The sequence below is a fragment of the Notamacropus eugenii genome, chromosome 5 (assembly GCF_028372415.1).
Source record: "Notamacropus eugenii isolate mMacEug1 chromosome 5, mMacEug1.pri_v2, whole genome shotgun sequence".
NCBI lineage: Eukaryota > Metazoa > Chordata > Mammalia > Diprotodontia > Macropodidae > Notamacropus > Notamacropus eugenii.
The window spans coordinates 218,318,614-218,343,869 of NC_092876.1; the positions used below are offsets into that span (position 1 = coordinate 218,318,614).

A 25,256-nucleotide genomic window follows, 5' to 3' on the forward strand; every position below is an offset into this window, starting at 1 on the left:
TATACTTGGATTTCAAGGTCCTCTACTATATTTCCTTACCTACCTATAATTCCACCTTATATTTTTCAAATACCATAAACCTGAGAATTCTCATAAACCATAGCATACAAACCAAGCTTTATTCCTCACACACTCTATATTCATTCTCACTTTCATGCTTTTTTTTCATGCTGTTCTCCCTATCTGGCATGGCTTCTTCTATAATCTGCCCCAATGCAAATATCAGAGTAGCCACTTATAAACATTTATTGAATTTCCTAAAAAAAATTTCCTTTATCACAAATAAAATTGAATGTTGAAATATGAGGTATTATGTTTTTACATTATCCTACTGCTTGGGAATAGAACATAATATTTCTTAAATATAACTCAATGAAGTGTAATTAATTATCTATTATGCCAATGGAGGGTTTGGAATATGTTTAAAGTTCTATTTAAATATAAATGTGTTAGACAGTATAAGCATTTGTAATACTTGAAAAGCAGAATAATGAAGTCACATTGTGAAAATTTTATTAAGGCAGAAGAGTTAGAAAGTTGTGTGGTTTTCTGACACATTCTGCCAGTTCAGCTCTTTCTAGATTTCTTACTCCATGCTATCAATGGACAATAAAACCTTTCATAATACTAATACAGAACAAGAAATGCAAAGTATTATGAGAAAGTGTTTTAATTTCAAGATTTGTTAGGGATAATCCAGCTGTAATATTGGATAATCCCTCTTGAAAATAATCACAAATTGACTGTAAGAAGGTATAATGGCTTAATTTAACTACTTTAGGCTTTTTATCTATGGGTCTTGGATAAAATGTAGTTATGCCTTTATAACTGATTCTTACTAAATAAATCATAACCAAGAAATGATTTTAAATCACTTGTGAAGACAGAAACACTTAATAAAATTTATTTATCAAGGTTACATTCAAACAATTAGCTAGATTAATGAATGAATGAAAAATGAATGGCAAATCTATGCAGAGAAATTTTAAAATTTACAACTAAATTCTTGACCTTTGAGGATGTCATCACATGATGATGAAAATAAATTTCAAACAAAGAGTTACTAAGTTATTATTTAAAAGAAATATAACCCATACATGCCTATTTTAATTCATCTAGGTTATATTAGTGGAATATTTTCAAAGTCAAAATTATTTAAAATTTATATGAGGTAGAAAGAATTAATAATTTAATATGTATGTCATATAAAAGAAAAAATAATTTTAATATAATAATGTGAACCAAAATTAATTTTAGGGTTTCAATTTTCACTTTAAAAACTTCACTAATATTTAAAATAAACAATTTGTTATTGATAAGTCAGTGCTGAATCAGCTCTCTGTATAGAGTCAGACTACTGATTAGCCAGAACAAAGCAAGCTAGAAGAACTAAAATCTGGAAAAAGATGCAATTAAAATTACTCCATCCTGATCTATATAAACTAGCTCATGATGATGAGAAATGCTTGTGGAGAGAAGAAAGGAAACAGACAACCTACAATAATTTCATATATAAGTTTAATTGATAAATCAAGAGCAATAACAAGGAAACCAAAAGAGCCCCCAAGCACCTTAGCCTTCAAACACTTGACTGATTTGCATGGTAGCAAATAGGCAGTACTTACAGGGAATATAAACTTATTTGTAAAACCTTAATCAAAAAAGGTAATAAGGAGGCAGCATGGTAGAGTGGAAATAACACTGTCTAAGAAGTCACAGAACTTGGGTTCTAATCCTCCCTCTGTGAGCCTGGACAAATCATTCAGAACTTCCCTAAACCTAAATTTCCTCCCCTATAAAATGAGGCAGTTGAACTTTACCAACAGCATTAACCTCAAATAGAAATAAGCACCATTAAACTGTACGTCAGGATCCCTGCGGAGTGCATATTAACTTAGTTTTAAAATGTAATGTTATTTACATTTTATTGCATTGCTATTTCTCTTGATAACAGTTTCCTAATTACATTCTAACTGGGTTCAGGTAACACACAGGACTGCTGTGGTCCACCACAACCCACAGGCTATCTGTTTGACATCTCTGAACTAGATGGCCCAAGATTATTTCCAGCTCAAGGTCTACGATCCTAAGCCTATGAGTAGTGCTGCCTTTATATAACAGAGAAATTCAGTAGAGTAAGACACTCAACTAAGTAAAAGTCATCCCAAGGGTATTTAAGAATGAAACTGGAAAGGGTTCAAACAAAGAACAAATGTAAAAGATACATACATTTGCTAAAATGTTAATAAAGAGACAGCTGGTAGTTTGGTGAATAGAACACTTGTCAGAAGTCAGAAAGATATTAGTTCAAATCTAGAAGCAGACACCTACTAGTTGTACAACCCTGGAAAAGTCACTTAGCAGAGAGAGGCAGAGAAAATCTAAGATTTATGGAAGTGATTGTAGAAAACTGAAAACAAGTAAATCAATTAATAACAAAAAAGAGTTAGCAACATAGATAAAATTGCTAATGACCCTCTGCATGTATTAGATGTGACATAAAACAGGGAGATATGTCCTCACCAAAGGTTTGCTACACATATAGAGATCCATGTAGAGTTCAACTTGGGGAACGGATTCCCTACAGATGATGAGGTACTACAGATACTTCTTTATGTGGATAACAGGATGCCTACTAAACACATCCCATAATAACGTGGAGCCTCCTAGACAAGTTCTATAATCACTCAAATGAAGTTAGTCTGACATAGGCAAAACCAAGGGGATAAAGAATAATGAATGAAGAATGTCCATTATGACATGTAATTATATAGACAACCTAAAGAGCACAACTACACACACACATGCATCACGGATAGACAAAGCAAAAGGACAATGAGCTGGATCCACAACTCAACAGGAAGAGAGTAGACTGTATGGTCTTTCAGAAAAAGCTCGTGGACCCTAAATTTCTTCTTAAAACCAATTCCACAAGAAGTGTTATATGGCTTTGAATCACAGAACACTATAGTCTCTGAAGAATAAAAAAATCGGTATTACTCAGAAGACAATGGAGAGATACACTACAGCATTCTGCTACACTGTGTCAGTACTCTGAAACGTAAAAGATATGGAATTACAAAGAACAAGAGGAAAATAGGTGATAAAAAAAAAATCAGTTGACTTATGTGGCAAGAAGGAAAAATAACAAATAGATGGCCCATATGCCCTACTGCTATCTTCTTGATGGCAGGAGAAAGTGAGTAAGGCCCTTAGCAAGTTAAATGGCTCACTTGTTGCAGACTCCTTGAAGGTGGTCAAAAGCTCCCAAGATGGACAAGAAGTGAGATGTTTTAATTGCTATGGATGGAAGGAACATCCACATCAATGACCAAAAATGGAGCTAAAAGATGACGTTACTCCTGTCCCAATGCTAAATTCATCCAATTTCCACTACATTTAGGTAAAACAAGTAAATAGAGCAAAAACAGGTGGCAGTTAGTGATCCAAGAATGAAGAAGCAAAGTCAGAACCAAGTCACTTTTTCAGCTTGTTACTGGCATGGCTGATTCTCCTCTTCTAATACACAACTGTAACTTCAAGCCAGCAATAAAGAAGGATAATTCCTTGAAGTTGCAGGTAAGGCAGAAATATGGTTTTGACTGACTCTTTCATGGATTACATGGTTCCTCCAATTATTAAAATACTACATATATGCCCTTTACACAGAGGGCAGCATTTCCAAAGAAGAGTTCAGTCACAGCTAAGACAAGGTATGATTAGAGCTGGACCAGGAGGCTATGGACGAAGGTAATGATGTCTCTTCTGTCAACAAATATTTATTGAGTATTTATTTTATACCTAGAACTATACTATGACATAAATGATGCAACAGAAGAGGCAACACAGCAACAGAGTTCTGGGCATGGAGTTAGAAAGACCTCAGTATAAATCTCATGACTTACATTACTAGCTACCTTGACAAGTCACATAAGTTCTTTAAGTCTCAGCTTCCTATCTATGAAATTGGCAGGAATAATAATGAATGAGGGAATAAGCTTAAGGAAAGAATAAATAAAACTACTACTTTTTGCTAATGACAAGATTCACTTAAAAAACCTAAAAGAGTAAAATAAAAGTTCATTAAACAATGAATAAATTCAGCAAAGTTGCAGAAAAAAAAACCCCACATAAATCATTAGCATTCCTGTTTGTTGCCAAAAAAGCTCAGCAGGAAGAGCTAAACAGCAAAATTCCACTTAAAATAACTACATAAGTTATAAAGTATTTGAAAATGTATCTACCAAGATGGACCCAGGAACTCTATCAATAAAATAAGAGTGACTCTATGAACTATATAAAACAATCCTTGCAAAAGTAAAGACAGATCTAATTAAGGGGAGAAATATTCATTACTCACATGAGTAAAATAGGTTGAACCAACTATTTTTTAATCAGTACCAGGGCCTTCTAATGACTACTACTTTATTTGATTTCTGGTATGACTAGACCCCATTTCTTTGCCATTTATTTCATTTTTACCCTTGAAATTCTTGACTTTTTTCCCTAGAAATGAATGCTCATTTTTGCTAGCTGTATAAAGTATTCCTTTGGTATCTTTACAGGTACAACACTGAACGTGAAAATTAATTTAGGTAGTATTGTCTTTTTTATTTTACTGGTTCAACATAGCCATGAGGAATTAATGTTTCTACAGTTACTTAGATTTGTCTTTATTTCAGCAGAGTATTTAAAGATAGATTTATTTAAGGGACCAAATGAATTAAAACAGGGATTATTCATTTTACTCAAAGTGTTCTTTAAAATAGTAAGTTTACTTGGTATATTTAAAATAGTATTTGATTTATATTAATTTTGGAGGAACACAACTATTGTATAAAATGAGCTAAACCTGTATATATTCCTGATGATCATTTTTACTTTGCATGTTATTTTACAAATTTAACACACCTCCTCCTAGGAAGTAACTATAAATTCACAAATATTAATTTGTTCATTATTATAGATAACTTAAGGTGAAGATCCTTTCCTATCAACCACTGAAAAACTAGATTTCTTATTAAAGTTCTTAGAACTTGTAAAAATCTGAAGTATTTTTCTAAGTGACTTCAAGTTTGAGCTAAAGAAGCATCTTCAAATATTAACATACTCTTCTCTTATGGAATCTGTTATTCATGAAAATCAAATAGATTTCCCTGATACTATTTAGATTTTAAGTAAACATATTTTTAAATGCTAACTCAGTTTCCAAAGTTTTATCTCTAGCCTTAGATATAATTTATATAATTTTCAGACTACCAGTTTTTTATTATTCAGAATTACTATAAATATATAATTGAATAGCTATAAATTTTAAACTGAGTGAGAAACTAAATTTTAAAATGTCAAAAATACAATTTTCACATAGGTTAGTTCAACTTACGTGTAGTTCAACTTATGCGTCCTTTGCCCTTCCCTTTTCACTTAAAATATACCGTATAAAATATTTCATCAAATTCTAATCCTTTATGGGTTACACTGTGAAAAACAGAATAAAAGAACATTCTTCTCCCATAAATAACAATATTTAATGAATTTGGGTTTATGATACTACCAGCAGTTGAATCATCCCAGATATGCTAATTTAGTTCACTGTTTCTTATGGCATCTCATTATGAAAAAGAAGAATAAATTATAGGATAGGATTGAGAACTTAATATTCCACATTTATTAATATTAGCATATAATGTGCAATCATATGTAAATATTAATATTTATTATAGCTAATAATGATAAGAAGAAAACAGTAGTAGAAAAGAATATAAGGAAGGTGAACTTAAAACTAAAAAAACTAACCAGAAATTGGCTGTGAAGAAAAATCACAGCAGGTGATTCCAAGATCATGTGCTTTTTCACTATGTAAGCACCTCATTTTATCATCCCAGACTGTTAAGTCTCCACATGACGATCCTGTGACAAAGATGCTTCCATTAGGAGAAAATGCACAGGCCACCAAGGAACCATCTTTAACACTACCACATCTGAAATAAAGAGTTAAAGAATAAAGGAATTTGCTTTTAAAACATTGTTTGTTTTGAAAATATAACTTCTAACTAAAACATTAGTTATTATTTAAAAAGGGAGAAGAAATACGCCCAAAGGAAAAAAGTCTCTACAATTAAACTGAAACAAGCTTTCTTAAAATAAAGTGAGAAATTTAATGCTATCTCAAATAATGTATTTCACAAGACCAAACTGCCTACATCCTAACCTAAAGTCGATTTACATTTAGCTTTTCATGCAAAAATATGCATAAAGGAGAACAAATGTCAAAGTAGGTAACACCAATCAAGCATCAAAATCTATTAAACAGTAAATACAGACAATATTATCTGCCACACTTTTATCTTCAAAATAACTTAAAAACCTGACCTAACCATAGTAAATTTAAATTTACCACATTCACATTAAGTTTTACACATTATTTGTGAGTTTAAAAAAAAAATTCAAAGTCTCCCCACACCCAAATAACCATTTAGCAACATGAATTTTTTTTTCACTCTACCACTTCTAACACAAATTCATCTTAGAAAAAGATAAGGGATTATGATAATTATTTACTCAATTACTTTCTTAAAATTAGTTAAAATGCAACAATTAGTGAAGCGCCCCATACAGCAGCTAAATTTTACTATATGCATATCCTTGTATATTATCAGCTAAAAACTTGAACTAGGAAAACTAAGAGCCAAAGGCATGTCATTATCCCCTTAGTTAAAAAAAAAAAGTTTCCTTAAGATATTTTTAACTATGCTATCACAGCCCATGATTGCAGTATTTTATCACAGGTATCTTTCACTTCATCTTTTATATGTTTCTAAATATTGCTAGAAAATGATTACCTTTCCTCCATCCTCACAAATTAGAGAATAGCTGGTACTCTGATAGAGTAATTAAAAGTTCTCAAAGGGTCATGTGACAGAAGTTTTGAAAATAGAGGTAGAACAATTTGGCTAATAAACTGAAATAAAGTGCACATTTACGTAGAAATCTATTAAAAGATGGGGTAATAACTAATATAGCTTTTTTCCCTAGCTTAAAGGCAAAATGAATGGAAATCTCACAACTAGTAATATTTTTATTTAAACCAAATGACATGAAAACCAAAGAGAACAACTTTAGACATGTCAAGATGTACCACGATCACTGGTCTTCCCTCTTTGGCCTTCTTCCACACTAAAACTTCCACGTAAGCAGCCCTATCCTATCTCAACAAATATATTCATATATCCTTAAAGTAATGACAATTTTAAAAAATGCATGTTTTTAAAGAAGAAAGTGGCATGGCCTAGTGAATAGAAAACCAGTCTTGGAATCACAAGAACTGGGCTCTTGTATCACATACAGTGCATATAACCTATGCATATATATAACATATACAGGCTGTGTAACCCTGAGTAACTATTTCTATAACTTCTCAGTGCCCAGACAACTTTTTTAAGTCTATAAATGGCAGAGAAGTGCACATTTGTATTTGTCCGCTATGATGAAAATTCTCTTTTTTATAGGGAGTTATCCGTATCAACTAAGTCACAGGCCCAGTCCCATTCCAATTCATAAGTGATAAAGTTACTAGTAGTCTTAACTATCAGTGCTTTTTTTTTTTTAAGTGAAAATAAAATACTTTTGGGCAGAATGTTTCAGTTTTGCCTGGGCTTGATCATCACAGCACAATTTGATGGTCTGAAACATTTCCTCACTTTGTAGCCAAGAAGGACTAAAATATTCAAAATGACAATTAGAACCACTGAAACTGATTAAGCTTCCGTTTTTCAATAAATATAAAGATATAAAATATGTTAATTCAAACACTTAAAGCCAAGAAACAATTACATGTTTAAAAAATAATATTTATAAAATAGGAAGCTGTTGAAGATGGCTAGAGTGGAGAGAGAAAGGTAGTATGTATGTTCGTCAGTTTCTTCACAGGCAGTTTCCTACAGCAATTACATTGGAATTACAGCCCAGGCCCAGTTTCATCCGATTCCAATTTACAAGTGATAAAATTACAAATATCCCTTTTCCCCCCAAAAAAACAGATACTCTTAATCACAAGCACTCTTTTAAAGAGTGAAAATAAAATATTTGGAAATAAAGGTGATATAAAAAATAAAGATACTGATAACATTACAAAGAAGTCTGAAACACTTAGAAGTGTAAACATCTTAGGATCAAATCTACTACAGCCAAAACCACCTGTGTTGAATCTCTATATTCTCTTTTTAGATCTTCTGATGGCTGGTGACCTTCAGAAGTTTTTTTTACAATTTCCCCAAACCAGGTTTTTATTTTTATTTTTAAAGAATAATTTATTTTTCCCCATTCACATGTAAAAACAATTTTTAAACTTTCTTTTAAAAAAAAGTTTTGAGTTCCAAATTCTATCCCTCCTTCCTTTCCCTCCCCACTCTCTGAGATGGTAGGCAATCTGATATAGGTTTTACATGTACAATCATGTAAAACATTTAATAGTTTTTAAAAAATATCTCACAGCATTCAGCTTTTTAATGATTTTCTGATTATTCTCCCAATACAGCAAAAACAAACAAAAGAATCCATACCTAAACAATTTGTATGTCTGCATATTCCATGAGACCACAGTGCCATCAGCTGCTCCTGACACCAAATATGTAGAATCTGGAGAAAATCTGCACACCCTTACAGGGCTTCCACTTGGTTGATTCAACACTGCTAAAATGTGTCCAGTTTGAGTATTCCATAAGACAGTGGTACCATCTGTTGAACAGGAAGCTAAAACATGTCCTGAGGGTGAAAAACAACAGCAGTGGACAGCATATGTATGACACTTTAGTGGAGAATATGGGAGTTCATTAAAGTCATTTAATGAATAGAGATGAACTGTCTTGTCCAAGGAGCAAGTAGCCAGAAGGGAAGAAGAAAAGGCACAGCAGTTGACATCATCACTGTGATCTGCTAGTGTACGAATTAGCGTCACCATCTTTCTTATGTAATTACCCTGCAATTACAAGTAAAATAAAATAAAAATTTCATTCTCCTTAATGATCAGATAAATACAACTCCTATCTTTGCCAAAGGAATAAAATCTATTTTAAGTATTTCATTTCACATACCTACTTAAGATGAAAACTGCTATTTTGACCACTTAAGGAACAATTCATCTTTCTGGAAATAGAGATAAGGATCGCCACCAATGACTTCTTAATTGCTAAATCCAAAAGCCTTTTCTTCTTCATCTTCCTGAGCTTTTCTAAAAAAAAAAAAAAAAAAAACCAATTTCAAAAACATTCAGCAAGCACTTTCTACGTGCAAAACAGCAAATAGGCTCAGGGGAGGATACAAAGTTTATGAGACAACATCCCTGACTTTCTAGGACTGAAAATCTACACTGTAACACATGCACACATAAATGTAACGCAAGTTAACCCAAGTGCATAATAGGTATAAGAGTCTATGTTAAGTTCAAAGAGAAGAGGGAGTTATTACAAATTTGGGAGTTAGGCAAGGTATCCAGGACAAAGGAGCATTCAATATGGGATTTAAAGAACACACTTCAATGGTAGAACAGGAGATGCTTTTCAGGAATAGGGAGCAATACGATTAAAGAAACAGAAGCAATAAAATCTGGGACTTGGCAACTGGTCAGTTGGTACTCTGGGATTGATAGTATTAAAATGTCATTTTCTGACTTATGCCAGATGATATGCGAGATGATACAAAAGACTCGCTAATACTAGCCAACTCAAAGCCCAAAGACTGAGAAGCTGTTGTCAAAGACAAGCTGCAGTGGAGAAAATGGTCTTAGACTATACTCCAGTGCAACTTCATGAACATTTTCAAAACAAATCAACACGATGGCCATGTCTGACAAAGTATGCCTCATTCCAGGACCCAGATTCTACTTCTGGAGACCAGTCATCTCATGTTATGACTGGTCACTACTCAGAATTCTAAGGCTTTTTAATAGATAAATATATTTTGGCCAAATCCAATGTTATTAAATTGCATCCAAAACCACTATTATGAGAAAGAAATTAAAAGAATTTGGTGACAATTGCAAAACGGTTAGAAAATGTGGCAGTAGTTATCACTATGGGGTCAGTTACATTTTGCCTTAACTCTTTCCACAAATCTGCTGCCAGAGGTGGTCAGATATACCAGATATCAAAATTAATTTCTCAGATAAAGATCTTGACAAATAATCTTTGTGACCCCCTCCTCCCTCAGGAGAGCTATTTCTGAAGCTACAATTATTTGTGGAATTATATTAGATAACTGCAGTTGAAGCAGAAGCACAGAATGCCAAAATCAAGAGCACTGGCTATGAAGCTGTTTGTATCATAGTCCAAGTGACTATTAACCTCCCCAAGGTTAGAACTCTTCTCTGTATACATCCATGAGCAGGTGGTAGTCCCTGGTGAGTTTGTACTCCCTGCAGCTCATTTTCCACTGAGAACACTCTGCTGTTCCCAGTTTACATTGGTATAGCCAAGTTTGCTTATCTTCTGGGAAAAGCGCAGTCAAGCTTTATACAGACTTTTCCTAATTTTAATATGAGATTTCATTTGTCTATTTGTTGAGGTAGAGAGTAGAGTTCGTTTTCTTTTTCTTTTGCATTTGCTTCCCAGACATATGCTTTAAATCAGAGAAATAGAAGTACCTTTAAAATCAGGGTAGCCAAGGGGCTGCTGACTTCACCTCCACATGGAAAGATCTACTGTATCAGAACTAAAAAAGAAACCATTTCAGTACAAATTGCAAAGTATAGACAAGATCAACTCTGCAACACCAGAAGAGACATTAAAACACAGTTCCTTACACTTTATCATATCCATGACAAGATTCAAGAGCAAAAAATTCACAAGCTCTCTTGGCATGCGATGCTTTGAATATTTTTCAGCAATACAAGTTATTGCAATTTAAGTAAAAGAATCTAGCTAATAACTTTTGGTTATTTGACAAACTTTTTAAACGGGTCTCCCCGCTCTCCACTTGGTTCTCCACCCCCGGGGAGAACTCACGTCCAGGTCCAGCACCCGATTTGGCTGGATGAAGGGCACAGTGGTTTGTCTGGATTCCCTGGGGGCCCCACTGAGATCTGGGTGGTTCTGGCCAGATTCCAGGCCCAAACAGGATCCAGAGGAGACAAGGTTGGGTGCCACAGGTAGAAGGCGGACCCGGCACGCACCTGACCTTGGGCAAGGGTCTGCCTCTGTTTCCTCCTCGGTAAAACGGGGCTCTGGGCGGGTAAGTGTGAGGATCAAAAGGGATGCTCAAGGGCCCGGTGGGCCCCTCCCACACCAGCCTCTAGAGAGCTCGCACCTGGGGCCACGCCACATCACACACCCGGGAGGAAGGGCAAGCGGCGGAGACCACCGGTTTTCCGCCAAGTTTACGGGGCAAACACCCCCTGGGTCTCCCCGGAAGCGGTTCAGTCAGGACAAAGCCTAGCAAGCAGGACCCTGCCCAGAGACGCCCGGGACGCGGGGCCGCGGGCGGGGGAGAAGGGGGAGGGGAGGCCGAACGGCGCCCGCTCCAGGCGGGAGGGAGGGGGGCTGGAGGGGGCGGAGCCACGAGCGTCCCCAGCGGCCTCGCTTCCCACCTGTCACCACGGCGGCCCGTCCGGTCGGCGGGTCCCGGGGCCGCGGCCGCTCCCCGCAGCGTCTTCCCGTACAGCCGGCCGCGGGCGAGCAGCTCCCGCCTCGGGGATTGCACAGATGGCGCCGCTCTCGGTAACACGCCCTCAGGTGCGGGCTCCTGAGGGCCGAGATGCGTCACGTGGGCAGGACAGGTGAAGCGGAAGGGAGGGGGAAAAGGGAGGCCCCGCTTCCCTTGGGGCGGGGCAGGAGGAGGGGCCACGGCGCACGCGTGCGCACCCTGCGTGGTGGGAGGGGAAGAGAAGAAAAAGAAGAACTTTACAGGATCTTCTGAGGTCAGTCTTTTTTTTAGATTGAACGAGGCGCAGGGCGTGGAGCTGTGATTTCGGCGGCGCGCGGGACTTCAAACCCTTTTTGTAGTGGATGTTGGCGCCTCCCGGGGCCTCCTCCCTGCAGCCCTCGAGGCTTGCCCGGGGCTCTCAGCCGGGGATGGCGGAGGCGGAACGGAGCCCGATTTTTCCTGGCTCTAGCCCCAAGCTGAGCTGCCTCTCTTTTGATGGAGGTGTCTAACGTGGATTGAATTGAAACCCTGTCGTCTACAAAGAAAAGTGCCCCGAGCAGACCCCTGGATTTCTATCCTGGAGGCCCCTGATCTCCCCCACCCCCATACCTTGAAACACGTGGCTTCTTCTCTCTGCCAGTCAGGTTCTTCACCTATAAAATGCAGGTCCCCAGATATCTCTGGCTGTCACCCCCTCTTTAACTCTGGGGTGACCACCCTAAATGCCTATCTCTCCTGGACTTTATGGACTCTTAAGGTAGATAACTGTAACACAGTATTCTATAGAATGTCAGTATTTTAAGTAATTTTGGAAGGAATCAAGTCCACATATGCAGAATGAGTTACTATTTTGCTCGTGACCAATACGGGAATTGGTTTTGCTTGACTATTGCTTATTGGTGCTAAAGATTTTGTTTTTCTTCTTCAGCGGGGAAAGCAAGATGGAACAGAGAAAAAAAATACTAGATAATTAAAAATAAAATTTAATTAAAAAACAAATAATACATTCCAACCATATCATTTTGAAGTAGGAAAAATGAGGCCTATAGAGACAAAGCAAAATTTTTAAGCTTTTAGAGGTAATGGACAGAGCTGCTATCCCTATATAAGGAACACTTCCTAGAACACCATGGTTTCTTCTATGCAGATAATTCCCAGTTTTATATCTCTACCCCTTCTTTCACACAGAATTTCAGAGTTGGAAGGATAGTAGCTATGGATTCCAACCCATTGGGACAAGAATTTCTATTACAACAAGACAAGTGGTCTTTTATCCGGTATTTCAGGGTCTTTTCCTTCTATCTTGTATTTCCAGGTGGCCACCGTGCGTGAGAAGACCAAGCCATCAGAGAAATAATGACGTGACTTGCACTTGACTTTGTTTTGAGTGAGGGAGGGTTGTGCAGGTCACCAGCCTCACTTCTCCTCCAGAGCCATCTAGATCTAGTGACCAGATATTCATCAGGATGACTAGAGATGACCCAGAATGAGGTAATTTCAGTTAAATGACTTGCCCAAGGTCACACAACTAGTGAGTGTCAGATGTCTGAGATGAGATTTGAACTCAGGTCCTCCTGACTCCTGCTCTATCCACTGTACCACCTAGCTGCCCATGGCCACTGTGTATTTCCTAATATGACATAAAACTCACTGTGCACTTAAATCAGATACCATTCAGGTTTTTTTTTTTCCTCAAATTGTCTCAAATATTTTGTGTACTATTTTTCATCTTTAAAAACATCAGCCCCTCACTTTTTTCTCCTATATCTCTCCTCTTTTTCATAGTTAAACTCCTACAAAACATTCTCTCTAAGGTTACCTATGATCTTTTTTTTACTTTAACATGTGCACTTTTATTTGAACTGGTCTTAAGTCAGTGTACAGGTAAAGCTCCTCCCCTCCCCCAAGTACTGGCACCAACCTCATAAAACTGGCAGAGAGACTGTGAAGTCTTCATTCACATCTATGTTGGGGGCAGGGAGGGAATTTAGGGGGCCATTCAATATGGCTGACAATTAAAAAAAAAAGGAACAAGTATTAAGGCAGAAGATACAAAAAGTTTTTTAAAGGATTACATTAATTTACATGTAAAGCAATATTAGTACCTTCCTCCCTCCCCCCTCCCCATCTGGATTTGTTACTTAGCTCCTTTTATGGAGCTAATTACTTTGCAACAATGCATCATACAATATTTGGAATGACTGTTAAAAAAAAAACACAAATGTACAGTCAAGAGTCCTGAAGACTCACTGTAGAACTTTCCAATTTTGAAATCCTGAGTCAAGCACCAAAAAAAAAAAAAACCAAACCAAAAAACAAAGCTATGCCAATCTCATCTCTTTTTTGGGGCAATTATCATGTCATATACTTTTTTAACAAAAAAAAAAAAATCAAAAAAAAAAAAACCACAGTCCATTTAGAAGCATTTGCGGTGGACAGTGGAGGGCCCAGATTCATCATGCTCCTGTTTGCTGATCCACATCTGCTGGAAGGTGGAAAGAGATACCAGAATGGAACCTCCAATCCAGAGTATTTGCGCTCAGGTCGGGCAATGATCTTGATTTTCATTGTGCTGGGAGCTAGGGCTGTAATCTCCTTCTGCATCCTGTCAGAATGCCTGGATACATGGTGGTACCACCAGGCAATACGGTATTGGCATACAAATCCTTATGGATGTCAACATCACACTTCATGATTGAGTTGAAGGTAGTTTCATGGATTCCATACCTAAGAAAGATGGCTGGAAGAGAGCTTCTGGGCACCAGAACCTCTCGTTGCCAATGGTGATAACCTGACCATCAGGGAGCTCATAGCTCTTTTCCAGAGAGGAGCTAGATGCAGCAGTAGCCATCTCCTGTTCAAAGTCTAGGGCGACGTGACACAGCTTCTTGATGTCATGCATGATTTCCCTCTCAGCTGTGGTAGCGAAACTGTACCCTCTCTTGGTTAGGATCTTCATGAGGTAGTTCGTCAGATCACGGCCAGCCAGATCCAGACAGAGGATGGCATGGGGAAGGGCATAACCTTCATAGGTGGGCACAGTGTGGGTCACTCCATCACTGGAGTCCATCACAATACCAGTGGTACGACCAGAGGCATACAGGGACAGCACAGCCTGGATAGCAACGTACGTGGCTGGAGTGTTGAAGATCTCAAACATAATCTGAGTCATCTTTTCTTTGTCGGCTTTGGGGGGGGGACTTCTGTGAGCAGCACAGGGTGCTCTTCAGGGGCCACACGGAGCTCACTGTAGAAAGTATGATGGCAGATCTCCTCTATGTCATCCCAGTTGGTGACAATACTATGTTCGATGGGGTACTTCTTGCTCTGGGCCTTATCCCCCACGTAGCTGTCTTCTGGCCCATACCCACCATCACACCCTGATGTCTGGGGCACCCAGCAATGGAGGGGAAGACAGCCCGAGGGGCATCGTCTCCGGCAAAGCCAGCTTTGCACATGCTAAAGCTATTGTCAACAAGGAGAGCAGCAATATTATCATTCATGGTGAACTTTGAAGTGGCAGGTTTAAACCCTTAAGAGAGAGAGGAGGCGGTGCCACACCTGGAGGCAGGGGGGAGGTGAGTGCACACGGGGTGGTAGAGCTCACAGCTACTCCCAGTGATCTTATAATTGCCAAATTTCATAGACTTTCCTCAGCCCTCACACTTCTTGACTTCTCTACTGCATTTAATGCAGTTGACTTACCTCTCCTCCTAAATAACTCTTCTCTCAGGGTTTTCATAACAGAGCACTCCATTAGTTCTTCACCTACCTCTTTGACAATTCCTCAACTTTTTTGTTGGGTAATCACCTATAGCTCATCCCTCTACTGTAGATCTAGGCCTTGTTTTAGTCAAAGCCAACTCTTCATGACCCCATTTGGGATTTTCTTGGCAAAGACAGTAGAGTGGTTTGTCATGTCTTTCTCCAGCTCATTTTACAGATGAAGAAACTGAAGCAAAACAAAGTTAAAAATGACTTACCTAGGACTTATACAGTTAATAAGTGTCTGAGGCCAGATTTGAACTCACAGAGCTGAGTCTTTCTAACTCCAGGCTCAGCATTCTGTACTTTGTACCGCCTAGCTGTGAGTCTAGGTCTTATATTCATCAGGTCCCATAGGATCAGTTTTCTCTGTGAAGATGAGTTTCTAGCCTTAGCCTCTCCTCAATTCTAGTACCTACATCATCAACTGCCTATTGGACATTTTGATGTCCTGGCAGCATCTTAAATTCAAAATGTCCAAGAAGACTTATATGTCCTGAGAAACCCATCTGTCTTCCAGGTTTCCTTCTGTCAAAGGCATATTCAGTGTACTCCACATCTTAAAATCCCTAGTTTCCTTCAAATCTCACTCAGCTCAAATACCATTTTTTAGATGAGAACTTTCTTCCTCCTCCTCCAAGCTACTAATGCCTTCTCCCCAAATTTTATAGACTTTATATCATACATATCTCTCCTGATCAAATGTAAGTTCTTTGAGGGAAGGGATTTTCATTTTTGTTTTTTTGTTCCCAGCACCTCTCACAGTACCTGGCACATAGCAGATGCTTAATAAATGCTTGTTTGTAGAGCAATTCTAGGTAAAATAAAAAGAGAAATATCTTTTTTTATTTACTCTCCTCAGCTTTTTCTAAAAGCAAAAGTGAAATATCAAAGAAAAACATTTAACAGAAATCATGTTACAATTTGCCAGATTCCATTCTGAATCACACAACTTATTTTTTTTCCTTATGAAGGAACAAACTGTTTAAAAGTAGGGTTTAAACTTGGAGGGGGGGGAACAAATATATATCCCCAAAGAGGGGTAACCCAAATTGTTTGATTGAAAATGAAGGGAATATCCTTGGAAGACAACAGTGCTGGTGAGGGTGGGAGTAGGGAGTGGGGAAAAGAGAGAAAAAAACTTTTAAAATTTGAGCTAATCTTCACAAAGTATCAGAAAGAGGAAGATGCTAAAGGCCCAGAGGACGGAAAAAGCCTTACTGATCCTGAAATAAATCGACCAATAGATCATTAAAAACTACCAACTTATGTGACTACTTTCTTCTCTTTATAAAATTTTTATACAAATCATTTCAGTGTGTAGTTCATTTCAGTGTGTAGTAAACACATCCCCTATGAGAATGTTAGTAGAGAAAAGACACACTTTTGTAAGCAATGTTCCACAGTGGACTACATCAATACCGTCACACAACTTACTGCTGAAATAAAGAATACACAATTTCACCATGTGTATTTGTTCATTATGAAAAATATTTAAAATAATTATATACTATAATAACATTTAGAAAATGAGCAATTTTGAAATATATCAGAACTCTGATCAACTCAATGATCAACCATTACAGAGGACCAATGAAGAATACTACTCACTCTGGGACAGAGGTAAAAGTTTAAATATGCGGAATGAGACAAATTTTTTGATGGAGAATTTGTGAATTTATTTTGCTTAACTTTGTAGGCATATTGGTTACAAGGGCCTCCCAATGCATGTCAATAATTTAAGATTATATGAAAGATAAAACAGAGATAACCTAGTTCAATTATTACCTGATAATAAATAGCAGATATAAAATAAGGAGACATAACTCCACCAAAAGATTTCCTATACATGTGGACCTTCACCTGTTTGTGCATGACATCATGCTGGTTGCATCAAGCCCAGGAAATTGCAGAGCCTGCTGGATGAAATCTTTAACTATTCTAAAGAGTTTGGCTAAACAGTCCACACTGAAAAATCAAGTGGATGAAAATTGGACTGCCTAGATTAAGACATGCAGTTGCATCAACAGTTTATGTCCCTTGTTCATCTGTATAAGTTTGCATTTGTACATATCTGGGGCAGATATCAAAATAGATAATAAGATGGGCCTAGAATTAACATAAAGGGAAAAAAATCTGGAGGGCCTTCAGAAAACTGTAGAGCTCCTTTAATGACCTTTAGCTTCTCTCATATACAATAATATGTGAAATTAAAGTGACCACACTTGGTCTCAAAGAAGAGAAATAATAATGGACTTCCCTTCTTTTCCTCTTTGTTATAAGGGATGACTCTGAAAGGAGATGAAAAGACTATATTAGGAAGTATAGGTGATACAAAAACAAAAGACATTACTAAAAATTCATTTAAAAAGAAACAAGCTTAACTTTTTGATGTTGATATCTACCATAATGATAGTGGCTTTTTTCTGCATCACTGCTATAATATTTTTAAAAATTTTATTATTTATAAAATTTATTACTTATGTTTAACATTCTTTTAAAATTTTAAGTTTTGCCTCCTCCCCTACTCATTGAAAAGGCAAGTAATATATGTTATACATGTGAAATCATCCAGAACATTACCATATTAACTATATATTTTTTAAAAATACAAGAAAAATAAAATGTGAAAATTATACTTCAGTTTGCACTCAGAGTTCATCAATTTTCTCTCCAGAGGTCGACAGCATTTTTTTAAAATGAATCTGGAATTGTTTTGGATTATTATATTGGTCAGAATAGCCAAGTCTTACACAGTTGATTATCATTATAACATAGCTGGTACTGTGCACAATGATTTCTTGGTTCTCATTTCACTTTGCATCAGTTCACATAGGTCTTGCTGTGTTTTTTTCTGAAACCACTTCTCTCATCATTTTCCGTAGTGCTCTATGGTGCTCTTTCACAGTCACATGCCACAGCTTGTTTAGCCATTCCCCAATTGATAAACTTCTCCATTTCTAATCCTTTGCCACTGTAAAAAAGAGCTGCTATAAATATTTTTGTATATATATAGGTTCTTTTCCTTTTTCTTCAGTCTCTTTGGGATACAGACCTAGTAGTGGTATTACTGAGTCAAAGGGTATGCACAGTTGTATAGCCATTTGGGCTTAGTTCCAAATTATTCTCTCTGTATAGGCCATTATCTGATTCCATTTGTCCACCTGAATCAGCTCTTCTCACAGTTGTCTTCGACAAATATATATCAGGTCATCTCAGAAACCAGGGAAGCTAGTTCCCTTATTGGCAGTAATTGGTTGTGAAAACATTGTCTTTGGGACCACTTAAATTAGTAGTTTTCTCAGTCTTGTAGACTTTTGTGATGTAGCCACTAGTCTTCCAAGGACAATAGATTAAGGAGGATGTAGTTGATCTTTCAAAATTTATGTCTTTGGTAACACGAACTGCAGTAGAAAACCCAGGCTCTCAGCTGCACTTCTGTAAATGAGCACCCTAGCATTTTTTGTCACAAACGGGTCACCTCTTTTATGGGAGTCACCAAAAATTTAGCCCCATGACATCTTGGGAACAGGGAATTTTATCCTCTGTGGTCTTGCACACAGAATTCATAGTTGGTCAGTGCCACTTAAGAACAAGCTTAAACCTGCTCTAGCCAACAGGGTCCAATTTAGCCCTTATCAAAATATCAGCATTGGAATAATATATAATGTCTTTCCAGGCTTGAAATTGAATTTCATGCATTCTCAGGACTTGTCCTAAGTAGCATGCTTCAAAACCAAGAAGTCCAATTTGTGGCTCTCTCCCTCAGATTCATTAACAACCTTCATAAGATGTCACATTCAGAACTGAATATAATTTAGATATACTCTGACCTGGTAAGAGGGCAATAGGATTATCACCTTCCTAATCCTGGACACTGGCTTTGGGAGCTGCCATGTCCTGCTGATTTATCCTGAGCTGGTAGTCTTTTTCAAATGAACTGTTGTTTAGTCACTCCTGTCACCAACTTGATTTCACATCAGAGGACCTAGGTGCAAACTGCAGCTCCATCACGTTATCTGTGTGACCTAGGGCAAGTTACTTATTCTCTCTGAACCTATTTCCTTATCTGAAATCAGGTCATTGGACCACTATAAGCCTAAGATTTTCCATTATCATTAAATTTTATCCTGTTGGATTTTGACTAGTGTTCTGGGTTGTCGAGATCTTTTTTGAATCTTGACTTTGTAATTGAGTTGTTTAGTCAAATCAGCAAACTTATTAACGCTGTTCAGTATGTGGTAGGTAGGTACTAGATAAACAGACTTTTAAAAATGAAAGTTTCTGCCCTCAATTTTTTTTTTTAAATTGGGCAATCTGGAGGGAGACATTAGAACCTGAAGGATTAGGAAAAGACTCACAGAAAGTGGCTGTTGAGCTGGTCTTGGAAAGAAATCAGCCACTTATTTCAGTTGAGGGAGTATATTGCAAGCATGGAAGAGAGCCTATATAAGAGATGAAGTATCATATATGTGGAATGAGAAGCCTCTAGTATGCATAAAAGGGAGTTATATATAATAAGAGTAGAAAGGTAGCTTTGAGGCAGATATGAAGTGATTTAAATGCTAAATAGAGCTGCCTATATTTGATCCTGCAGGCAAAAAGGAATTTATTGAGCAAGGGAATATTCATCACAGTTACTTATGTTATCCCTAAAACATAGAGCTGACCATAGAAAGGGGAAGACACTTGAGGCAGGCATTCCAATAATGAAGCTTTTGTAAATAGTTCACGAGAGAGATAAGGACCTCTTTTAGAGACATTGCTCTAAGTAGGGAGGAAATATATGCAAAAGATATTGTAAAATATAAAAAAAAATGTAAAAATATTTTATTAAAGTATTAAAAAGGTGAAATTGGTAAGACTTGGCAAATGGATATGTAGGATAAGGGAGGGTGTGTAGAAGATCACAATTCCAAATCTTGATTACCCAAGTGGTGCCTTCAACAGAAAAAGGTAAATTTGGAAGAACAGTTGTTTTGGGGAGAAAGGTTACTTTGGGGAGAAAGATAATTTTATTTTGGACATATAAAGTTTGAGACATTTACAAGATACACAGTTTGAAATTCTCAGTGGGCATTCAATGCTGAAGGACTAGAGCTCAGGGAAGAGACTGGGGCTGGATATATAGATCTGGAGTCATTTACATAGAGCTGTTAAAACACATGAAGCCTGATGAGGTAACCAGGCGTAGAGTGCAGAGGACATAGGATCAGGGCATTGAGGGACACCCACAGTAGCAATGTGGTACACTAGAAAACATTTGCTCTGGAGGTCACAGGACCTGGGCTCTTATCTATCCCACTCCTGATTAATACCTCTGTAACCTTGCATACCTTATAATCTCCTTAGAACTAAGTTTATTTGTAAAATGAGGGATTAGAATAGTTGGTCAATGAAGTTCCAACTCTAAATTTATGCTTCTATAATCCAAGATCTTTGAAAAATCCAGAAAATTTCATGTGTAAAACTACCCCATCTGGCTTTGTGTCACCTGAAGATTTTGTAAACTTAGTATCTTTTTATCCAAGTTACTCATAAAAATATTAAAAGAACAGAGGGTTAATCAATCCCTAGGGTACTTCCTTCCAGGATGACACTGAACTATTAATGAATATTCATTGTGTCTGGATGTGTTTCTCACTAATTGTTGCTTCAACCATTTCAAAATTCTGTATCACCATCTATCTTGATCACAATAATGGAATTGCCTCTTTTGTCAAACAGTTTGGTAAAAGCTAAGTATTTTCCCCAGTCTGCTAGTCTTGTACTTGAATACTCAAATGGACCTGGTATCTCATCAATCTGGAAGGTCCCATGAAAGATGCATCCACAATTGCCCATCCCATATTTAGTCAAAGCAATACCCTAACTCATTGCCCCTACATAAGTTAGGATAGTTTTTTCCTTATAATATATTGAGACTATTTTCACAACCTGATTGACTCAGGAGATTAAAAACTCAGTCTATTGACATTTTTTTTTCTCATCTGCTAAGGTCAAAACAACCACAAGAAGCTCCAGGTACATTCTGATGCTTGGCTTAAGGAACATGAAGTAGAACCCATAGACTAGGGAGCTTTGTTCAGCTTTGTAAATTTGTTTGTTTAATATCCTCCTACTATGTATGGCTAAGTAACTTTCCTTTTATTACGACTGTCTCATTTTATTTCAATGTTAAACTACCAGGGGACTAGCTTGAGTCAGGTCCAGCCCAGATGACTCTCACTCATGTCCTCCCAAAAGTTAACTAAAAGGGGTCCTACTCAAACATACCAGATGCCTTCCCCAGTTTCTCCTGACATTGAGTGTGTACCAGTGGAACACTATGCCTGTCTACTTCTGATTTCTTCCACTTGCCATGTGACTGGCCCATATTCTCTTTCCACAATATAGTTCCTCAATAACATCCTTTAACCTGTTCTTCATAGTCCAATGATTATAAGTTGCAGCCAGCTCACATCCACCATATACCTTTCAATTGACCTCTATGTAATGTTCATCTTAAATTCTTAAAAGGCAGTGTGGAGTTCCAGGTATTACAGCAACAGTGACAAAAAGTTTATATTGAAAAGTTGGACCTTTTTTGTTATGGGAGGTTTGGGATCAATAAAAATTCTTTGCAATTTACCCAAAGCTGTAAGGCCTAGTCTCCTCCTCTTTTTCAACTCAAGACCCAGTTCACTATTCATCTATAGCATCTGCCCCAGAGGGACATACTCTTGGATATAATAGGGTTTCCATTCAGATGCATGTTAAAAACTGGGTAATAGACATTCTTTATCCACTTGATCCTTTCTGCATGGATCTATATGCCAAATTATTTTGAGTGATGACAGTACCCTGTGTTATATATCCTCCATCACAGTGGAGAACACTTGATAAGCATATATCTCTTTTATGCTTTACCTGATATTATCAAGAGGTCACTGGAAGTATTATTTCTGTTATTACATCTTCCAAAGAATCTTGAAATAATTTGATATTTAGATGGAAGAAACCTTGTTGTAAAATACCTATCAGATGACCTTTGGTTCAATTGAAGCATTTTAAAAATAATCAACAAACAGTAAATATAGGGGGATCTAAATGAACCCAGGATCACCTTGATAACATGATGAGGGATCAGAGTAGAACTTTTGTGGAGCACCTTTCATAATGCTGTCAAAAAAGGAAATAAGGTTAGTCTGGTATAAATTATTCTTGAAGCCATGCCAGATCTTTGTGATTACTGTTACCTAGAACTATCAATCAACAAAAATTTATTAATACTATATCCCAGACACTGTTCTAAATGTTGGTAACAGAAAAAGAAAATATTCTATGTCCTCAACGGGACTAACCATCACAATCTTCATTAACAGTAAGAATAATTAATAATCATAGTTAAGAATTTTGTCAGAAATTAAAGTGAAGTTCACCGGACTTTAGATTACATACTCCATTTTCTTATTTGAAAATCAGAGCATTTGTCTCATTTACAGTCCTGTGGCACATTTCCCATTTTCCATGACCTTTCAGTGACCACTGACCATGCTTCAGTAATCAAATCTGCTAGTTCTTTCAGTAACCTGAGATGTAGTTTGCCTTAAAATGACTTGAATTCAACAAAGACAGCTAGTAGGTGAGTTATCTACCCGCTTATATTGAGTATCAGCTCCCTACTTGGCTACTTGCGTCCCTTCCAGTAGAGATATTTTTGACAGAGAGAGGAGAAACAAAGTGAGGGATGTGTGTGCAGTAATAGCTGTTTTCTCTATATCATGTGTTATCATGGTACTATCTACCCTGAACAGTGGTCCAGTTACTTCTTGGACACTCATCTGTTCTCCAAGCAGCTAAACAAACATTTAGTTTTCCCTGCCCATTTCAATTCACATTAATGTGTAAAATCCCTAAAATTATTCTTACAGGGCTATGCCACACTTTTGCAATTATCCATAATAATAGCAAAATAATAGTAATAACAAATATATGATAGCATGCCAAGTACTGTACTAACTTAACCATTACCTCATTTCATCCTCACAATAACCCTGACAGGTAGGTAGGTGCTTATGTTACAGGCAAGGGAACTGAGGCAAACAAGTGACTTGCTGAGGGTCACACAGTTCATGTGTCTGAAGCTACATTGGAATTTGGTTCTTCTTGACTCCAGGCCCAGTGCTTTATCCCTTGTGCCACCGCCTGCCTTCTTACTTTCGTCTTTTTTAAAACATTAAGTTGCTTGGTGATTTCCTAGTGTGTACACATTGAATTCTTTACTGAACTCCATTTTCCATTCTCATACCAATTCTCTTTGGAGCTTCTTGAATTCTTGAAAGCTTCTTATAGTTCCTGGACTACCCCTATATAATTTTAGGTCAAAATACCTAAACTTGAACTTTTGAAATCTGCTTTCTCAAAATTTTAGAATGGATTTCAAACTATGCCTGGTTTTTCTCTCCTTTTAAACTAAATTCTAAGTGGAATGTTTACATCTTGCCAAAGTTAACATAATTTGTACATTAAGATCCAGTTCCTTCTCCTTGTTGAAAAATTCAGATTCAGAATAAGTTTCCATTATTGGTTCCTCCATATTTTGAAAAATCAAATTATTATGACAGTTCAAGACATTATTATTGACTCTGATTTTGGGAAGGAGAGTGATCCTAAGAGATGTACAGGTTACTTAAGCCTCTATCACTATAATATCATGTCTCTTTGTGACAGACTTTTGATGTTTTAACACATTGGAGATGTTCTACATATGCAGGGTGATATTTTCGCCATACCTACTTGGTGACCAGTGATAGAATTGTACCTATTTTCCCCTTAACATTGTTATTTCTGAATAGGGCAGAAGCTAACCCAGGGAATAGCTATATCTGAGTACTGTTGATAGTTGTAGCAACAGTAGAACCTGTTAAGGTAGATAACATCCCTTGGGAAATGCAAGATTTTTGGAGCAGCTTAATTGTTGTCTTAGAATACCTAAATTAATGAGCTCATTTGATACCGTGAGGCAACAACATGGTGTCATGTTTAAAATATTTGACTTAAGAATCAGAAAGGCAGGGGCCAGAATTCTACTTTCAACATAAAATATTTTCATCACCATGAGCATCTCCTCAGCTTCAGTTTCCTCATTTATTAAATGGAGGTAATAATACTATCTGTAGTAATTACATATTAAGAATCAAATGAGATAATTCACATAAAGTGCTTTGTGACGTATTACATGTGTCAGCTTAATATGACTATAATCAAGAATTTATTGTACTTATATATCACATGCATGAAGAAAAATTAATATTCTCATTTTATTGATACATCTAGCTCTGAAGAAAATAAGTTTACAGTAGTAAAAAAAAAAACCCTATTTAATATTTTACCAAAATGTCCTTTTTCCCAGGATATTTTGTTTGCCTTTTAAATGTAGTTAATAATATTTAATAAATTTGGCATTTTAATTTTTTTTATTCTGAAATTTCTCCCTCATTATCCTTGGGTAGACGCTGGAATACACTCATATGTAGTCCCTTTATATTCCATCTCATGTAATACAGGTTAATTTAAATGCATAGATCAAGGGTTATTAACCTGAGATCTGTGAACTTTTAAAAAAATATTTTGATAACTATTTCAATTTATTGGTTTCCTTTAAAAGCTTATGCATTTTATTTTATGCATTTCAAAACATGATTCTGAAAAAAGGTCCATAGACTTCATGTAATTGCCAAAAGGGTCCATGGCCCACAAAAAGTTAAGAAACCTGGCATGGAACATAAGCAATAAAAAGAAAGTAGCTAAGGCACAAAGCACAAATAACCCATATGGAACAACTGACAATTTTTCAAACACAGAAACACATT

The 25,256-nt window shown here is 36.8% G+C and overlaps 1 protein-coding gene, 1 long non-coding RNA gene and 1 pseudogene across 7 annotated transcripts in view; 1 reads left to right on the forward strand and 2 right to left on the reverse strand.

Annotated features, from left to right (window-relative positions):
* WDSUB1 (WD repeat, sterile alpha motif and U-box domain containing 1) overlaps positions 1–11,804 on the reverse strand; it is a 73,304-nt gene extending 61,500 nt beyond the window's left edge. For 4 of the 6 annotated variants that reach the window (XM_072612117.1, XM_072612116.1, XM_072612114.1 and 1 more), the window contains exons 1-5: positions 11,582–11,804; positions 10,640–10,707; positions 9,093–9,229; positions 8,562–8,977; positions 5,797–5,981 (exon numbers count right to left, since the gene is read on the reverse strand). In XM_072612117.1, the coding sequence (XP_072468218.1) occupies positions 5,797–5,981; positions 8,562–8,959 (583 nt within the window). In that variant the 5' untranslated portion in view covers positions 8,960–8,977; positions 9,093–9,229; positions 10,640–10,707; positions 11,582–11,804. Of the gene's footprint in view, positions 1–5,796; positions 5,982–8,561; positions 8,978–9,092; positions 9,230–10,639; positions 10,708–11,301; positions 11,422–11,581 lie in introns of those variants that run through there. The other 2 variants (XM_072612115.1, XM_072612113.1) reach the window with 2 other exon arrangements.
* On the forward strand, positions 11,638–13,295 carry LOC140505769 (uncharacterized). Its single transcript, XR_011967656.1, has 2 exons — positions 11,638–11,726; positions 12,953–13,295. It is a non-coding gene; the product is annotated as an uncharacterized lncRNA (long non-coding RNA).
* A 673-nt stretch (positions 13,296–13,968) lies between these two features.
* Positions 13,969–15,221, reverse strand: LOC140505768 (actin, cytoplasmic 1 pseudogene; annotated as a pseudogene).
* Positions 15,222–25,256: the final 10,035 nt, after the last annotated feature.